The 18,893-nt window shown below is 38.5% G+C and overlaps 2 protein-coding genes across 4 annotated transcripts in view; both read left to right on the plus strand.

Annotated features, from left to right (window-relative positions):
* plekha7b (pleckstrin homology domain containing, family A member 7b) overlaps nt 1-5,083 on the plus strand; it is a 31,154-nt gene extending 26,071 nt beyond the window's left edge. The window contains exons 22-26 of the mRNA XM_010768706.1: nt 516-743; nt 1,240-1,373; nt 1,632-1,780; nt 3,565-3,759; nt 5,045-5,083. Coding sequence (XP_010767008.1) covers nt 516-743; nt 1,240-1,373; nt 1,632-1,780; nt 3,565-3,746 — 693 coding nt within the window. The 3' untranslated portion in view covers nt 3,747-3,759; nt 5,045-5,083. The remainder of the gene's footprint in view (nt 1-515; nt 744-1,239; nt 1,374-1,631; nt 1,781-3,564; nt 3,760-5,044) is intronic.
* Nucleotides 5,084-12,800: 7,717 nt separating this feature from the next.
* The window catches only part of sox6 (SRY-box transcription factor 6), a 130,313-nt gene continuing 124,220 nt past the window's right edge, over nt 12,801-18,893 (plus strand). For all 3 annotated transcript variants that reach the window (XM_010768707.1, XM_010768709.1, XM_010768711.1), the window contains exon 1: nt 12,801-13,113. The gene's annotated coding sequence lies outside the window, so the exon portion shown is untranslated. The remainder of the gene's footprint in view (nt 13,114-18,893) is intronic.

Below are 18,893 nucleotides of genomic sequence, written 5' to 3' on the forward strand. Positions count from 1 at the left end.
TTAATTGTTAGTAATAAGAATGCCTCCTTTTTCAAATGTGAATGTAAATGCAAAAAATAAACGTTATTTTCGAATGCACTCATATTGCCATGTTTTTTTATTTATTATATTGTTTTTCTCTCAATACATACAATATGGTTTTGTTTGGTCATCAGTATGAGTGAAGTGGTCGTTCCTGTCTGTCACTGTGCTGTCTTATTTATCACTGGTGTAGACTAGAGAATCTACAGCAGGCTGTGGTATTGAGAGCATAGGCATGCATATTCAATGGATGCATGCTCCCCCTTTTTTCATGTTCACACCTGTACACACACACAAACACACACAAACACACACACACACACACACACTCTGCTGCATTTCAAATCATGTTAGCATACTTATGCAATGTACAGTACTTGTAACATATAATGATGTGGGAAGGCAAGTGAATCCAGTCATTTTCAAATGTACTTGATAAGCTGTGTCCTGTTCTTTGTTTAAAAATGTATTATTTTCCTTGTTGTGTTGTCCAGTGGAAGAGAGAGCAGGACTTTGACCTGCAGCTGCTTGAGAGAGCTGTTCAGGGGGAGGAGGCGCAGGCAGTGAGGAGCGTTCAGGGGGAGGAGAGACCTCCCGAGCACAAGGAGAGACCCCGCTCGCACTCTGACGAATGGCTGACCCTGCGCTCTACGGCCACGACTCCTCCTGCCCATGAGGTCGACCTGGAACCACTAGACTATGACCTGGACCTTAACAAAGAGGTACGTTATCTTCTCCAAGCAAAGTCATACAGCTTTGTTGTTTGAAATCAATACATGCATGAAAAAAACATGATACTCAACCAAGAACAACCACAGTCCAAAAAGTATATAAGAAGATGAACGACAAAGTTTGTTCCTTTTATTCCCTTATTGCATTCAGGCCCTGGAAGCTGAATACAAATAACAATCTAACTGATGTTGGTGCGTGGATATTATGCTTTATAAATGCAGACATTTCGAAAAAACCTTGAATTCATCATAAGCTTTGACCTGAGCCTCAATCAAGCTGGAGAGTAAAGGCTTTGTTAAAGTCCTTATACTTAACTTTAAGAAATGTGAAGCGCATTTTAACTCATTCGTATATCCTTAGTTTAATGAAGGTTGTATATCCAATCTTAATCTGTGCAAGTGGATAGATCCTTTTTTGAAGTGACCAGATAGCAAAGGTGATGAAATAGCAGCTTGGACCTTAACACACTATATCTGTTTCGTGTAGCTTTCCAAGCCTCAGAAAGTGTTGATCCCGGAGCGCTATGTGGACTCAGAGCCTGAGGAGCCTCTCAGTCCGCAGGAGGTGGAGGATCGTTATCGTAAGGTGGAGCGCATCAAGAGCATCTTGGCAAAATCCAGGTAAATGAAGTGTTGCTGATGAACACCAGAGTGGGCTTTTGGGGAGGCCTTGCAGTGAGCCAAATTGTCCGTTTTGGCAATAACTCGCCCTACAGACATTTCCTCAAGCACAATGCTAAACCTGGCCACCTTTCGAAGGCACCGGGCTTCAGCACATGCTCCTTCCTTCACATTGAAGGAAACACGTTCCCTGCAAATAATGCATTTCCACATTATTACCAATTGATCATGTTTAGTTCATTTGGTGTTTTATTCCAGTGTGCACAACCTGGCACCTGCAGTGACCGTGGACAAGCCAGGGGTCGGGCTGGTGGCTCTGGACTCAGCGCTGCAGGAGCAGGAGAGGATCATCACCATGTCCTACGCTCTGGCATCGGAGGCTTCGCTCAAGAGCAAACTAGTCACAGGTTGGTCATTATAACAATTTAAAAAGAATGTTCTGTTCCTTTGAGCCTGTAGGTTGTTGTAGGTTATACATCTTTGCTTTATAATGAATGTAGAAATCATTATTTTACAGAAACACTTAATAATAACTGTACCTGCCTGATAAAAAAAGAGAAAAAGGTACACAGTTTGAGTCAAATTGATCCTGGCATCAAATGGACATCTTTTGGTTGAAGAGGGGATAAAGAGAGGGAGGTAGCCTTTCAAGAATCCTGGATTGATGGAGTGGAGATGAGAAGGGCGTAAGGTGCAGATTCAAGCAATAAGGCTGTTCATTTCCTAATAACTGAACATTATTCCTTCTTAGGAGCTCAGATAGTCTCTAATTGCAATCCATGTAGGATCTTTCAGACAGGGGAGGAATAGCTTGATGAGGCCATTTTGTGTGCTGATCAATGACCCAGTCAAACTCCACTCTCCTGCATACCGTTGCTGCTGCTGCTTTGAACGCAGCTCTGAACCTGCATAAAAGACACTGCGCTCACTTTTCATCTCTTTCATACTCTACAGCAGACAGGCAAGTTCATTTTCACTGGAGCTGCAGCAGATTGTCAGCCTGTGTGCCTCACTCACACATATATGCACACACACACACACACACACACACACACACACACACACACACACACACACACACACACACACACACACACACACACACACACATCTGTCACACACACTAACACTCAAGCTGTCAACGTGTGTGGAAGCTTAATATGCACAGTGAGGCAAAGTCAACAATTATAACATTATTTCCAGCATAGAGAAATGTCAGAGAATATAACTGCTGGCATCTTGTCAGCGGAGACTAAATAAATGATTTTCTTTCTCTCCCTTTGGTGTTAAAGCAAGGTATGCTGGTGCACTTTCAAATCCTTGAATTAAAAGAAAGGTCCTTTCATGGTATTATGCATGAGAGACTTCAATAATGATCGCATTAAAGCAGGAATATGCAGCCATGCAATTATGTAAAGTATACATAAGAAGGTGCTTTTGTTTTTAGATATGTTATTCTAAATAATTTGTTATTTTGTGTTATTACTTGTCAGGACCATTAAAAGGAATCATATTAATGATCTCAAAAAAAATAAACTGCCTTGTCTAATCCTTAGTGTCTTTTTCATTATGTTTAGAGTTCAGAACATTTTGAAAAAAGAAATCAAGATTTCCAGGTGCCCAAGGCTTAGATTGCTAAATTATTTTCAAAAATCTTTTAGTCTTAGAACAAAAAATAACGTTTTACACAGAGAGCAGCAAAACCTCAAATGTGTGTTCGTGGCTTCTGCCTAATAGCCGACTAACATGATTAACTAATCATTACTGTCAATCAACTCATCAATCTACTAGCTCTTTAGTAAATGCTACCAGTTTAATGCTTCTATTTGTATCATGCCATTGTGGGCAATGCTGCTGATTGTTTAGCAGATGAGACTTATTACATTATTGGAGATACATCATCACTGCGATGGAGTACATCAATGCCAGATATTCCCATTGCTAATTGCAACTTACATTCTTTTGTAAACTGACTTTCTAGAAAAGCAATATGAAAGGAAATATACAGTGACTTCATTATGTATTCATGTCGCCCACCCCCTGTGTCATTAGGTAAACAAACACAAAAGTCTAGTGTTCAGAACAAAACAGGCACCAGTTTTATCCTTCAATGTGACGTTAACAGAGTTCGCCGTGTGACTAACAAACCAATTTGATTTTCTCTTTTCTTTTTTCCTCCTCTTCTCGATAGTTCCACTACTGGCTAACATCCCCACCTATCCTCCTCCTCCTCCCCTTCCTCCTGCTCCTCCTCTTCCTCCTTTCCACCCTGCTCCTTATGTTCCTCCTGCTCCTTCGGTTTTTCCTTCTCCCTCTGTGTCTCTGGCGCCTCCCTCTCCTCTAAGCAACGGAATTCACTACACGTTTGTCTAACCCAAGAAATAAAGTAAGGCCTAACTGCATGTTTTACGGTGTTAATGTCTCCAAGACCTCACTAATACCCTGCAACACGGTGCTCCTGTGTGTTCTCGCTGCATGCTTGCTGCTCTGTTGTGATTGTAGGAAACACATCTTGTCTAGGTTAGGGAAGCCCTGCCTCTACTCCCATTATAATCAAAACAAACATCTGCAGGCAGTCTGCTCATCCCACTGTGATAATTGTCTGTAAATTGTTTTTCTCTTTTTTCTTTTTGTATCACTGCCAAAATATTTATGGATGGTTGAGGAAAAAAAGGGCTGAAATGAACATGACTGTTGTAGCATTGTGTATAATTAACAAAGGAGAAACCTTTTGATTTAGCACCTTGACAGTTCAGTAGTCAGCACAGCTGCATTCACAGCTCTAATTAGCTCCCCATCTGTAGTGTGGCCTCGCATAGTCAGAATATATACACAGTAGATATCATTGTTGTTACTGTAAACGCATTAACAAAGGTTTACTGCCTTATTAATCAGCCAACAATGAGTGATAACTTGATTTTTTCCCCTGATTTCTTTCTATAAATAAGACCATTATCCTTCTACAGGTAGGTTAAATATGTGTATCTATTTCTGGATAGAATTATAATGTGCACTAGATGTGCACAGTTACGTAAAATAATCTGATTTTAATCAAAAACAATCAAACACAATGACCAAAGTCTCCACCGAGCTGCCTTTTACCTCTTGGTATCATGCAGCATTTATGTCATGTCAGAGGAAGTGAAAGCAAATTACTATTTGCATGACTTGAATGTGTCGTTGTCTAATATAAGAGGAATCTTCATTCCTTCGAGAAGTTGTTCGACCGCATGCTTCACTGTGATTGAATGATAACGTACCTCTCTCATCCCATGTTCATTTCTGATGTTATTATATGTGTTGTTGCAGTTGGTTGAATGTTATTTACACTATAACTACACAACAAAAAGACAGTCAGGGTAGACCATTAGGATGTATTTAAAGGGAAGTAACTAAGAACCGCAACACAGAGATATCCCTATCAGTGTTTAAAGTAACTTTATTGTTAATATTGTCAGCATAACTGTTTACCAACTACTTCACAAAACTGATTTTACAATGATACACTGTAAAACCTTCTTTTCAACTAAGAATTCAAACATTGAGTAAGAGTATATGTTTATCTGAATATCACATGTGCTAACAATGAAAGGAATGGAAGAACCAAGCAGGGAATGAGAACCTTTTCATTTGTGGTACTTACTTTGTCTTTCTCTCTGATCACTTCTCAGCTCAAGCCATTTCTGGACACTGAGGTGCTATTCCAAAATGACAACAAACACCTGGGATCTACAAGACAAGAGGATTTGGCACACCTTTCCATAGAGCAGTACAAGAACGTTACTAAACTTTTATCCTGCTCTCTGAGGCTCACGAAGCATTGACTCGTTAAAGATTTTCTAATTTCTGGAAACGATGGAAAATGGAAGACTTCGCAATGGGCGCTGATGTGCTTATTAACTATGGGAGAGTCTAACCAATGTTAATCTCACGATAACATTTTCTACATTTTATTGCACTTTGAATTGTTCACTGTATCATGTTTTCAAGGTATGACTGAATCACTTTTGTCTGCAGTGTGATCTCAACTGGGAACCTGTTTTTGTTTGTTTGTTTTTGTTAGGTACAGAATGTTAAGAACAAAAGGTACTAAATGCGTCATGATGGTAGTATTTTTGTTAAAGCTCAGATAATATTCTTACAACAAACCACTTGAAATATCATATGTATGTACCTGTAGCACTGCCAGTCTCCTTTTAGCTTGCCAAAATGAATTTTATTTTTGCTTACATCAGAAGAAAAATAACCTTTAACATATTTTTTGTGTGACTGGGAAAGGTTGCAAATGGAAATTTATAAAAATGTAAATATTAAAGATATTAACACAATATCTGGTTAGTGAAATATGTATTATTTTATCATTTATATTCATATTCATTTCATTTTGTTTGAATGAGGTAAATAGCATAATCGGCTAAGGTGTCCGATAACTACCACATGAGCCAGAAGGAAAGGGAAATTCAATAATCCATGACCTTCAGTTTATGAATCTGCCTTGTAATCGACGCAATTTAGAAAGGCAATATTAAACTAAATGATTAACTTTTCATCTTATCATATTATATTTTATATTACTGACGCATTCATTGAATGTATTTTATTCTAATCATGTACAAAGAAAAGTACAAAATGTGGACTCATCATAGTTCCAGGATTCTCTTTGAACCTCCACATTGATTGCCTTGACCCATTAAACTTCATTCTATTATTTGAGAAGGGAACCAAACTAAGGCATGCTCAAAGGAGGTGAACTCTCAATACAAAAAAGAGAGGCTCCTTGAAATGTTTTTTTTAAGTTCAAAGCTTTTTCAATCTCAAAAGGGCATTTTTAATTCCATGTATTTTCAACCAAGAAGGTGGATACTAATAACTCTGGATTCTGAAGTACATAATTCATATCTTTAAATCATGAACCATGTCTCCCTTGCAATTGTGAAAGAAACCTTTTGAGAAATACATGTATTGACCTATCTGATAAAAAAAAAAAAGAATACAGAGACAATCATTTGTTACGGAAAGTGCTGTTATTAACAGACTGCCATTTTCAGCACAAATATGTTGCATGTTTATCATGAAGAACCCTGGTACATATGCTGATAGGATGTGATGCAAACACTATTAAAGGCTACAACGCCCACGCCTGATAGTGAGCCGTTGTGTTTTGGCTCCCTCCCAAGTGACATATTTATCTTTAATTCGAGAGTAATTACTTTCACTCGTGTGCATCATGGTGCTCTTTGAAAACACCTGAGAGAGCAGCCTCTCCATCTCTCCTCCAGTATCGGGGCCCCACAGCGCCTACTGGCCCTGGTGGCTAGAAGACCCAACACATCCTCTGTTGTGCTTATTTTGCAATAAAATGGGATGTTTTTCCCTCCTCCTGCAGAAATTCACCCAAGACCCTCCACTGGGGATTGTGGCATTTCCATGTATTGACGTTTGGCTGGTGGTTCATATACATTTGTTATTCTAAGCTCTGGACTTCAAAGAGAATGAAAGAAGGCCTATTATGCTAATAAGGTCCTGTTCTGTTCAACGCAATCAAGGCCTACCGCATTAATCCTTAACTAAATACTTACTGGATTCAGAAATGCTTTTATCAGATGCAGAGAGACTAAGACACATACTGCTTGGATTCATGACAGGGATGTTTGTTAGAGAATAGTTTTTGTAGAAGTAAATAAAATATAATAAGTAAACAGCATCAAATGTCTCAATGTAATTAGCAGTAAAGTATATCATGTCAATGTAAAGTGACACTGGTGAGGTGAAAGCTTTGACTTGTGTTGCTTTCCTTTCTGCCTGCTCTGTGTTGAAAGGAAGAGCCCATTGAGACCATGCTGAGGAGTCTGACCTTGTTCTCAGGTCCGTATTGTTCACTGCTCTGCACACTGCATGTGTAACACATTCACACTTTTCCCCTGATAGGGGAAGAGAAAGAAGAAATCCTACACTGATTCCCAGAGATACATATTTCCATCACATACATATTATTGTTACTTGCCGTGAATGTCTGAGGATTAGATTACAGTGGAATCACAGCGAGCGCCTTCTTTGTGCACTGTGGGGATCCATATTGTAGTCCAATTGTACAAATACAAAACCAAGGAGGCTATGCAATAGGTGCTTTGATTTCAAAATAGTATTTTATGCTGTTTTATCATTTTCAAGCTCCACACACGGTACATTTTTTAATATGTAAGAAATGGAATGGTGATTTGTTGAATAATTGAAGAGTTAAGAATCACTGAATATTCTTCCCAATGTGTATGCATGCTATAAAAAGAATAGAGAGAAAGCTGAATTACAGTTGCGCTGCACCACACTGACTTACTATTTGCAGAAACTAAAACAATGCCTTTGTGTAATCTTTCATTTCAAAGCATTCACAATTGCGATATCATTGGGGAGATGAGGCAAATGTACAAATATTAAATATTGAAAAGAGAACACAATTCCTTTGACATAAATGATTAAGCCTACGTTGAGAAAGTACTGTGTAAAATTAAACAATGAATTAATCTCATGTCCCTTAAACGGAAGGCTTTTACAATACCTACAGTGAATTGGGCTTTTTGTACATAAAAGCAATTGCTTTGTAAATGAACTGAATGCCCCCGGGCCTCCTCTTTAATCTAGCAGCTCCTTCCACACACACACACACACACACACACACACACACACACACACACACACACACACACACACACACAAATACATTCATGGATCTACAGTGCACTATCACAGAGATGCATCAGTTTATATGATGTTTATTTCCATCAGTGTTTTTTTCAGTTAAATTAAAAGAGAAAAATGGTGTGCTCACTGTCGTATAAGGCCGTTACCAGAGATGCATTTGGAAAAAAATGTTGATTTAAAAACTGCATTTTGATAAAAAACTGATTCCATGTCTCGTTTGCTGAAAAAGAAGAAGTTTTCACGTTACAAGATTCTTCAAAAACCGAACAGCAGGTAACGTATTCAGAAATACACAACATAAATAGTACAATAAATCATTGGTTTAACGTGTATTCATGAGTACTACAGAGTTGATATTTGTATTACTGTTGGCACTGGGCTCTATGATGGTGTCCCTGATAAGTATATAATTAGAATTGGCATGTTGCACTCCTTATTGCAACATGATTAATCAGTAGTTCTCTGTTAACTTGAAAGGAAATATTAGATCCTGACTAAACTTTGATGAAATCCAGAGTTACAAGTAAGAGATTTGGGTCAACTAATGAGAACAGAGTGTCCCACTTTGCAAGTCCGATTGGGAGAGAGGCGATTTGCATGTATGCAAATAGTGTTTGAGTTCATTGCATAACTTGGAATTCAATAATAACTAAGTCAGTCGTGTTGGTTTTGTGGATGTCGGACCATGTCCGTGGTTGTGACCGTCTGCAGAAGTGTTTCCCTAATGGCTTGTAAGGGTGCTCACAGAAGTGTACTTAGATGTGTGTTATTTCTCATCAATGAGGATCTGCTTAAAGTATGTGACACAACAACAAATTCAGAAGAACTATGTAACTGTTTACAAATCAAGATCAACATCTTCTATATTCAGACATTTAACACAGAGATGTGCCTATCTTTACATTTTCATGTCACTCTCAAAAAAGTAAATGAGCAGAGCTTCCAAAAAATGTCTTTCACAAAGAGCATTTCCAAAGCCTGTTAGGCTAAGATTTGACTTGTCCATGATGTGATGCTTGTAAACATCTTGATCATTAAATGCAAGTGTGAAACAAAGGTGTCTCTGCTCATCAGCACATTGCTTTAAGTCAGGATAGAGCTATACATGATGATTAAGAATATATGCAGATGAAGATATATGAATTAAAGATTTCACTCAGGTTTAATAATAAATATGTTTTATGTGATCATGCACATGTTACAATCCTGTTTAGGTTAGGGTTTAAAATGATGTAATGAAAAGATATTTATACATAGGCTCCTAACAATTGTACAGTGTGTTATAAAGCACTTGGTTCACATTTACAACATATTTACAACTGTTTCAAATGTATTTAAAACTACTGAAGAATTAATATACAGTATATGATAAAACTATATTATACAGTGTTAACGTACACGTTATCTGACATATAAACACTTAAATAAAGCCTTAATGTTTGCAACTGAATCATAATGTGTTACTGTGTGTAAGAAATATTTCTTTTTAATGTATATGCAGTTTCTAATGCTACATAGTCGAGTGTTACTAGGGGCTATGTCCTGCCACATGTGAGGCTTTATTAGTTTAAGGGTATGCTAAAAGGTGTGAAATACAACTAATTTTCTCTTGGATAAAGCAGATAATTGTGAATTCTCATTCAGAATACAAATCACTGTATTCCTGTGCATGAATCAGCTGCACACCTTTAAAACCTGCTCCGTCTGCACAGTAATCAAAGCAGCCTCCCCCCTATCATTCTCACTCACTAACTGAATGCTGTTCTCCAATTAACCATGCAGAACAGGAGAAGAACACATGTTAATTTAATGTAACAAAAATGTTGATTTTCATGCACTCTCCTTTTCAAATATTTATGGGCTAGACTTGAATTTCAAGATGCATCAAAGACTCACAGGGTATGCAAATGTGTCTGCCTTACCCCCCAACAAGTTGGACTGTCTTCATGCACTCCACTATCTGAGCTATGAAGAGGAAGCCATTACAGTCACCTCTGTAGAAATAGGAGTCTATATTTGTGTTTTGAGAACTGTACAGAGTTTGTTGGCACCTGCTCAGCTGCACCCATAACGTGTCATGTTTCACTGTTAAAGTCTGGTGGTAAATTCAACAATAAGAAAATAAAATTAGTTTTTTCTTCTTGCATCATTTTTCTTCCAATGCAAATAACATTCATTTTCAAAGCAGCAATAATGCAGTCAAAAGCAGAATGCTGAAGTGTTTCAAATATATGATTTCACTGCTAAGATGCAATTTTTACAATACAATTTAGTCAGGGTTGACTACAACATCAGATCAGGCAGCATAGAGTTTACCAGAAAAAAGGCTGAATTTCGTGGCACAGATCCTCAGATTGTTGTCTCTAATACAGTCATCTGCTGTTAGAGGGCTTGAGGAAGTACCTAGGTGTTTCCTGTAGTGACCAATAGGTGGCGTATGAGACACGTGAAACACACATTTCAGTCCCGGGAAGTCCGCTCCTGAAGAGTCTTCACACAGAGCAGATATCACATCATGCGTGGATCTGAACAATTCAGAGTTAGATGGTAGGAGAATTATATCTAATTCCAATATACTGAGGTGTTTCACTGTGTTTGAAACACACAATTCTTTAGATTCCTTTAGTTTTCCATTGTTCAGTCTCAGGAGGTGCTCAAAGGGTCTGCAGAACTACAGAAGCAAAAGTTCATTTCGGAAAGGTCAGTCTTACTTTCCTTTTATCTATTCTGTTTTTATATTCTTTTCTGTTCCTTTCTTTCTCGTTTATACCATTGGCAATTTTTTTAGCAAATTAAACTCAGCATAAAGAAATAAGTGGACATTTCAAACTTGAACCCAAAACTAATTGAATTGAGACAAATTGATCAATGAGATTCTTCTTCATGGAGATGTGGTGCGTTTTACTTCACCTTGAACACAAAAAAAGGAAGGGAATGTTGGCTGATGTGGCCAATCCCCCCTCACACCCCCATCTCTCTCTTTCTCTCTCTCTCTCTCTCTCTCTCTCTCTCTCTCTCTCTCTCTCTCTCTCTCTTTCTGTGCTTCTCCTCCCTCTTGCAGCTCTATGTGACTGTGCAGTTAACAATCAGAATTTCATCCTGCTGTCTCCTGTCTTTGTAAGTAACTTTCTTATTTATTTTATGTGATCCATGATAGTCTGCTGTTGTGACACTTAAGGCATGTGGCAAAGCGAATTCATAGGTAAATTCTGTAATAGGCTATATCGGGTATATTTTTGTATGTCACAAAAGGCTGCTGCTGATTTTTAGATTACAACTTTTTCATCAGTTGTCTCGCTCTTGTTTTTCATTTGTGACTCTTCTCTGTTTTGTGTTCTTCTCCATTGACATTTATTTCGTGTGTTTGACATAATGGGGCCTCTTCCAAGTTCAGCTGATAATTTCAAACACATTTTCATTCAAAACAGAGAAGTGTCTCATTGTAAAAGCCTCTGTTTTAGCGAGAGATCTCAACCTGTGGGTTTCCTGGGTCAGCCGATGGACCTTTGCTGTCATTTCAGACGTCAAACGGCTGGTCGCGGATCTGCTTTGAAACACAATACAGGATTTATATAATTGAATGTTACGGTCTAGCATAATAGTGTTTATACATCAAGGTACTGTAGTGAGTTAACACATTTGGTATCTTAAATTATATGTTCTAGAAAAAATATCTTCTTGGATTTTATGCAGACATTTTATAGATTTTATACATACAACAAATACAAAAATGAAAGTAAAACGTTCAATTTGATGCTGGAAAATAACTTTTACCCACGTTACATTATTCTAATCAATCAGAGAACTATTATTTTTATATTGAAAATCGGTCCATTAATACGATTATATAATTTTCAATTTTGAGCATGTCATGAGGATAGCCTACTTTAATTGTGTACCATTTCTAGGAATCAAAACATGTATTCATCAAATAATATGGGTGCGTGGAAATAAATGTTTAACACTCTACTGTACATGACGAGAGGAACGTTGCAAGTACTCTTTATAGGAAAATATGTCAAAAATATATTTTATCTTTTCAAAAGTTGAAGTGCATAATATACATTTCAGTCCAAGAAATATGCAGAAATCTGAAGAGAAGCTGCACACCTCTGGTTAGTACATATAAATATATTTTTTCACATGGTCGTTAAATAAGGTATTACAAAGGAAAACATTTGTAGATTTAACTTAGGTGGTGACTGGATTTATGAAAAAATAAATACTGTTGTATCACACAAGTTTACATGAGTCCCTGCTGCCCTTTTAGTGAGTCTCACCTGCTCTTATTATCTCATGTCAGCTGAACACATTTTCCTCCAAATAAACGGTAATCTTAAACACTTTCAATGAAGTTAGAGAGTTCAGTAGGCTACGTTAGCTGTCCTCTTTCAAAAATACATTTAAAAAGTGTAGCTTTGTCACTCAAAGTGTTGCACCTCTAAAAGGGAAAAAGTCATCCTTAACTTTGCAGCCGCTGTGCCTGTAAGTAGTGTTCATCTAAGTAAGCTTATTAAACGGACTAAACTGCGGGCAGTTACAACCATCCTCCCTGTCTCCACTTTTATTTCGCCACAAATCTCTCTCTCTCTCTCTCCCCCCCTCTCTCTCTCTCTTTCTCTCTCTCTCTCATCTCTTGTCTGGGAGGAGGAGGGGGGAGTCCTGCCTCTTTGCCTTCCTCAGATCAATGCCCTGGCCACTCACTTTCTGATGTTGCACGACGGGAAATGCTTTGAATACTTGCGACATGGCTGCGCGCATTGATTGCCAAGATTGACAGCAGCTCTACCCATCGTCTTCTCCTGTCTGAGTGAGAGAGAGAGCGAGATAAAGAACAGATAGGCGAACAACAAAAGCTACTTGTAGTTTTGGACAGCTGAACTTCAGAGTACACGATCCCCTCATATGGCCCCGTGTGAGCACACTTAAGTTTTCGCTCAACAGATAGCTCAGTGATCATTTCTACAGTGTAGCGTTTAGTATAGTGTTTACGCACGGAAAAGGACGAATACACAACTTCTCCACGACTCAGATCATCAAGGTAAACAACACGTTTGCTGTACTTTTCAACATGCTCTATGTTATTCTGACATTTTCACCTTGTGTTTTATTGCTGAATCCTAAAAGTCGAGCGCGCTGTCAGTGAACTTTTCCGGCACAGTGCGCGCGTTTCGCTTTAAAACTATTTAAGAAAGTTATTCATGTTTTGAGCTTAAACGAGTTCGCACATTTTTCCAACGGGGGAAATTACTGTCAAACTTTCAGTATTGTGATTATTTGATGCGTCGCTTTCACCAAAACAAGCGGAGTAAACGCGAGACGAGAGTGGCGCGGGGCTGGCTCCGAGGCGCTCGGGTTCAACTCAGAATCGGTGAATCTGCGTTAAATCTAACACCTAACTTCATTAGAAATATATCCCGAGACAACCTCAACCAGCTTTAAAGGTTTGATATCTCGTTTTTGCTTTGTTTATTTCAGCAGCGTAAAGCCGTGCGAGCGGACTCAGCGGACTGCCTTAACACATAAACTGGACCTCTGTCACCGAGAACATTTACACTTAACGTCACAAACAAGTAGCAAACCTTACTTAACTGTTAAATAGTTTCATGTTTACAGCGCTTTGGTGTTTGTGTTTACATGTCCCGTAACTTTCTTCAGCTGGTGGCAGTTTCCCTTCTGTCCACACAGCGGTACTATTCATTGACAATGACGTGCAGCCTGGTAGGGTTCCCCTCTGCATGTGAGGGGGACACGTTTATTTGAAGCTTTCGCACACTATCTCATATAGGCTACCTCTATAGAGCTCGGGCCACTTTGCCCCCAGAACTGATTATCATCCGTAGATTCCTTTCTGTTTTTATTATTGACAAAAACCGAGTTTCTGGTCCCCGTATAGCCTGGGAATTTGTTCTTCCTTAACTTTCTCGGAGGGTCAGGGGAATTGACCTCTAAAGAATGCATAAGCCATAAATTAAATTCAACAATCGCACGGCTTGTCCATTTAGAGAAGATGTACTTCAACAGACAGTTTTCCATTTAAGCCGAAGTCTGTGAAGCCCGGAGCTCCGGACCGAACAGAGGATCTCTTGTTAAAAGTGCAAATGTGTTTAATATCATAAGGAGCAATTGCTTTCTTACATTAGACACATTTTAGACATTTTATTTGAGACCATTTATACATTAACCATTTGGCCTTTAAAAAGACAATTATAGTTTAGATATTTTTAGTGCAGAGAATAAACTTTGATCTGGTTGTTTTAGATTTTATTTAAAAATATAATGTCTCCGATAAATTGTAATGTTGTGCAAACTTAATAAATATATTTTTACGCTTGTTAAAATATTATTAAAATATCATAAATGAAACATGGTATTGACATCTCAGAGTTGATCCCTCATTTTAAGATGTTTTCCCAAAATGAGACACTCCCTAACACAAACAAGCCTTTATAAAGCGGCTGCGGGATTCCTAATAACATTTTAATACACATATATATTATGCGATGAAAACACTTACAAACTTAATTTGAGTAGTGCAGTTGTGTCATTTTTCTATCAATTAAACGATGATCACATGTGTCGCGTGACCACGCTAATAACGCACTTGTGGCTAATTACTGTAAATGATCTCTCCTTAAAACTCTACAAAAGCACATTCTCGCGGGGTCGCAGTAAACTTTCTATCCTTGTGGTATTTTGTTTTGAACAGTTGCTCTTCCTGTATCTGTGAACGCAGGTTCCCTCATAAGGTAAGAAGGTTCCGGAGACCAAATGCGAGTCTAAATGGCACATTTATAATTAGACTGCCCATTCAGCACATTGTCCTGATTGCTATACAGGGACACTCGGCTCTGTCTCCAGAAGAGTTTGTCTCTGACGGCTTGTGCAGCTCAGCGTGTCACTGCCTGAAAGAGCGAGAGGGGAAGAGTGAAAAGCGGCATTAGAGCCCTTTGATGCCACACACAACCGCACTTGCCTCTTATTTATAATATCTTACTTACATTTCTTGCAGAGAAACAACCGTCTATAATTATTTAGGCTACCTTCTTCCTTTCTAAACTTGTTTGCCATTTTAACACACAACTTAAATATTGAAAAAATATTCCTATAGTTTTGGCAATGGGATTCCTTGAAATAATCCTTGCTGTTTAATCAGTGTTGCCCGGGACATTTCACAGTAACTGTCTCTGATTTAAACATTAATCAAAAACTAAAGACTGGCAATTTGTTGGTACGTGATACTGAACTGAACTGCAGGGCAATAATGTCTTTATCATAATTCACACTGACTGGCCTTACACATTTTCTGTATTTTGAAGGACTAATCTTCAGGTGGATCTTGAGCTTTTTGCAAGACTGAGAAAGGCAGCATTTCCAACCTGGACTCAGCAAAAGATAATACACTCGCTAACGCTGAGCAACTACAAAGATTTTTAGGACTTTTATTTTGGCATGAAGGGAGAAGCCACCTGGTTCACTTGTCTAAACACATCCTGTACTCTGTCCAAGTCCAATGTCTCCCGTGTTGCAAGAGCAACTTTGCTGCTGAGATTTTCTTTCATCATTATACATTGAAATTAAGCCTTTTTTTGTTGTTATTTGTTCTATTGAGTGGAAGAGAAATGTTGTTGTGAAATAGTCCATCTGCATTTTTTTGCCATGAACTGAATTTACTTGTAGCTCGACTTTTACCTGTCCTCATCATCTGAAGGTAGGATTTGTTTTAACTGAGCTCTTGTGCCAGCAATTAGTGGGATCAAAGAAAAGGCAGGAGGGAAGTAGGGAGGGAAAGAGAGAGCGATTCAGTAAGAAACGTGCTTAAAGTGATATTGTTTTTCATATAGCTCACCTGTATGTGCACATTGATGCCTTCAGCTTCTACTATTTATACAGAAGGTGAATCTAGTTATTTAGAATAAACAGCAGATGTTTTCCATTGGGAATAGTATTATAACTGTGACTCTCTCTACTTAGAGTCCCTTCATCAGTGTTGAGCTCAAAGATTTATTTTTGTAATTCTAAAAGGGTTTCTTTATGTCACTGCTTCAAAAACAAATATTATTTCTGTAAACGCCACACAGTGATGTGAAATGAGAGTACTGGTTACTGTAGGTTTTACTCTGCCAAAGATTATTCTTTGAAATTACAACCAATTCCAACTCACATAAACTGATTTCAAGGACCTAATTCTGCAATTGGACTATAAATTATAATAATGTTTTGTGATTTGAACAATGTCACACACAATATAACAATTTGTGTGATACTGTACGTAGACTATTTAATACAAAGCTATGAGTACGTTGCTCCAGGTCTCCCTAGAATTAAATCTTTCTAAAACGGCTCTTGTTGTATAAGTGTACAGTGCTGCTCTCTCTCTCTGTACGTGTGTGTGTGAGCCTTATGTACGCCTCCTCAGTGTGTGTGCATGCATGAGTGATACTTTCCCCCTGTCAGATATTTTGCAATATAATGTCTTCTTTAATTGGAAAAACACTGCTGTTGATTTTGATTTGAAGAGTCAAAAATCTAAAAAGCCACGCTTTGTCTCCAGACCAGATGCCATTTAGACCAGATAACTGAGACCGTACACATTGTGTTATCTTTCCATGTATACTGTGTTCTGCAGAAATACAGCTTTTGTGTTGCAAGTGACAGGCTGCTGCCGGGATGTGAGCAGGGAGGTGGAAGCTATAGAGGTGGGGGTGGGGGTGTACAGGTACTATGTCTCCCTCGCTATGTGGTGGTGGAGGGAGCGGCGGAGACCTGATGATAAACAAGAGGAGAAGAGGTAAACAACAGCAGGCCTGGTAAAGGTAGAGGAGGGGGGCAGCAGGAGGGTGGAGGACTGCAGGAGATAATAAATGTGGCAGCACATGTTGTGACATATGTCTTAAGTGTTATCTAATTTGCTTTAGAACATTTCAACAATGATCAAAATTGATGGGAACATGCCATAGTATTTTTTTAGGCTAATTTGTCCCCTTCAACAAGAAGTTTCTGTCATGTTGGTAACATGTCACTTCTGTCACGATGCCTAACGCGACATAGTGATTAGCCGATGCACGGTGTTATGTATAATGAATGTATGCCTCTCTGTGTACACTAAAGTACATTTGGTAGTTCAGGTTTTTGAGGCTTCGTGGCTTTAAGAAAACCAGTACGGTTTAGATGTGTTCGGTTTGGATGGATAGGATTTGTGCTTGTACAGGAGGAAATTGTGGTTTTTCTAAATTTGATCAATTGTCACTTCTTGTAGAGGAGAAATAGCAATGAAATCAACCTTCAACTGAGTTATTAAGAGCTTACATTGGGGATATCGCCTCCACAAGTCACCGTTTTACACGAAAAAGCTGAGAGGAAGTAGAGGCAGGGTAATACAACGATGTAATATACAATGTTGTTTAAGGATAATCTAAAGCATTTACAATTGTATCCACGTTTCTCTAATGTGAAAGGTTTAAACTTGAGTACACGGTATTCTTTCATTCAGAAACAAATGGCACCTATGTGCTCCAGCACTAAACATCGACACGGGCATGGGGCAGTTTTTTCTGCTCTTAGAAAATGATCTAGAAAATTAGATCTCCGTGTCCCTCTGGCTGCTGTAAGTGAACAGCATTGCTGACATTAAAGGATTACAGATGAAAAAAAAATCAAAATATGTGTATCTTCACAGGAGCGGCATAATTGCACAAGTAACCTAAGTGGCCCATTTTGATCTGTATCATTCACTCTCCCACCGAAAATGTTTTTCAAAAAAATAATTGGACATTTTCTCTTAGTCCATAGCATAGTTGTGCATAATTAACTTTGACATCAAAATGCAACAGTCTAGGCTATGGTAAGTAGCTTCTGTTGATTTTTTTAAATCACAGATTAATATGTAGAATTAATTGGTGGGCCCTTGGTGGCCACGTGTTTCTGACACAGGTCTGGGACTGTGATCAGGTGCTGGAATTAGTCGGGCTCATTGTTTTTTATGAATCAAATGAAGATTTGTACAGTGGCAGTGTGAAGATGGTTGCCTTTATTTCCATATCAAAGAGGCACACACTGCAGCCGGGCAGTAATTAAAATGTGGTGGATTTGAGTACACACACACACACACACACACACACACACACACACACACACACACACACACACACACACACACACACACACACACACACACACACACACACACACACACACATGCAGCATATGGACCAAGGCTGATAACTGTTGTGTGAAAAGAGTGCAGGTGGTTAAAACTGAATTTTAACACTGATGTCGGGCCATGGTCCTTTTGGGTACATAATCCAAAGCCATTTTTCTTTTTTTGTGGGAACCATTTTGTGAGCTACAGTTTGAGAGAGCCATGCAGTAATTATTTTTTTACTTTGACTCAAACAGCTTTTACTGACTGCACTCACACCAACCTTTAATCTAAGTCACAAAGAAATAATATATGTTTATCAATCTTTAAACTTTTAATAGATAGACAGATATACAAACTAAACTTTTTGAGTGACCTTGCTGCTGGATGCTGGGAAGTATTATAATAAGAACAGGGGGAAGTTGCTGTGATCTTTTGCCCCTAGTGATTTCTGTCCTACTAGAATTGGAGAAGCTCTGAAGACCTAAGATTGTGTCTTGTGTGTGAACAAGGGAAAAGAGATTAGTGTAATGCGGGTTTTTGCGCTGCTCTGACACAAAAGCGCCACAACAAGCCTTTTTCCTTGTGATCCCCCCCCATTGTGCTTGGTTCAGGTCCTCCCATGGGCCAGCCAGTGCCTTGGAGGAAGTGTTAAAGGACTCTCTGAAGATATCACTTGA

The sequence above is a fragment of the Notothenia coriiceps genome, unplaced genomic scaffold (genome assembly GCF_000735185.1).
Source record: "Notothenia coriiceps isolate Sejong01 unplaced genomic scaffold, NC01 NC01_scaffold00005935, whole genome shotgun sequence".
NCBI lineage: Eukaryota > Metazoa > Chordata > Actinopteri > Perciformes > Nototheniidae > Notothenia > Notothenia coriiceps.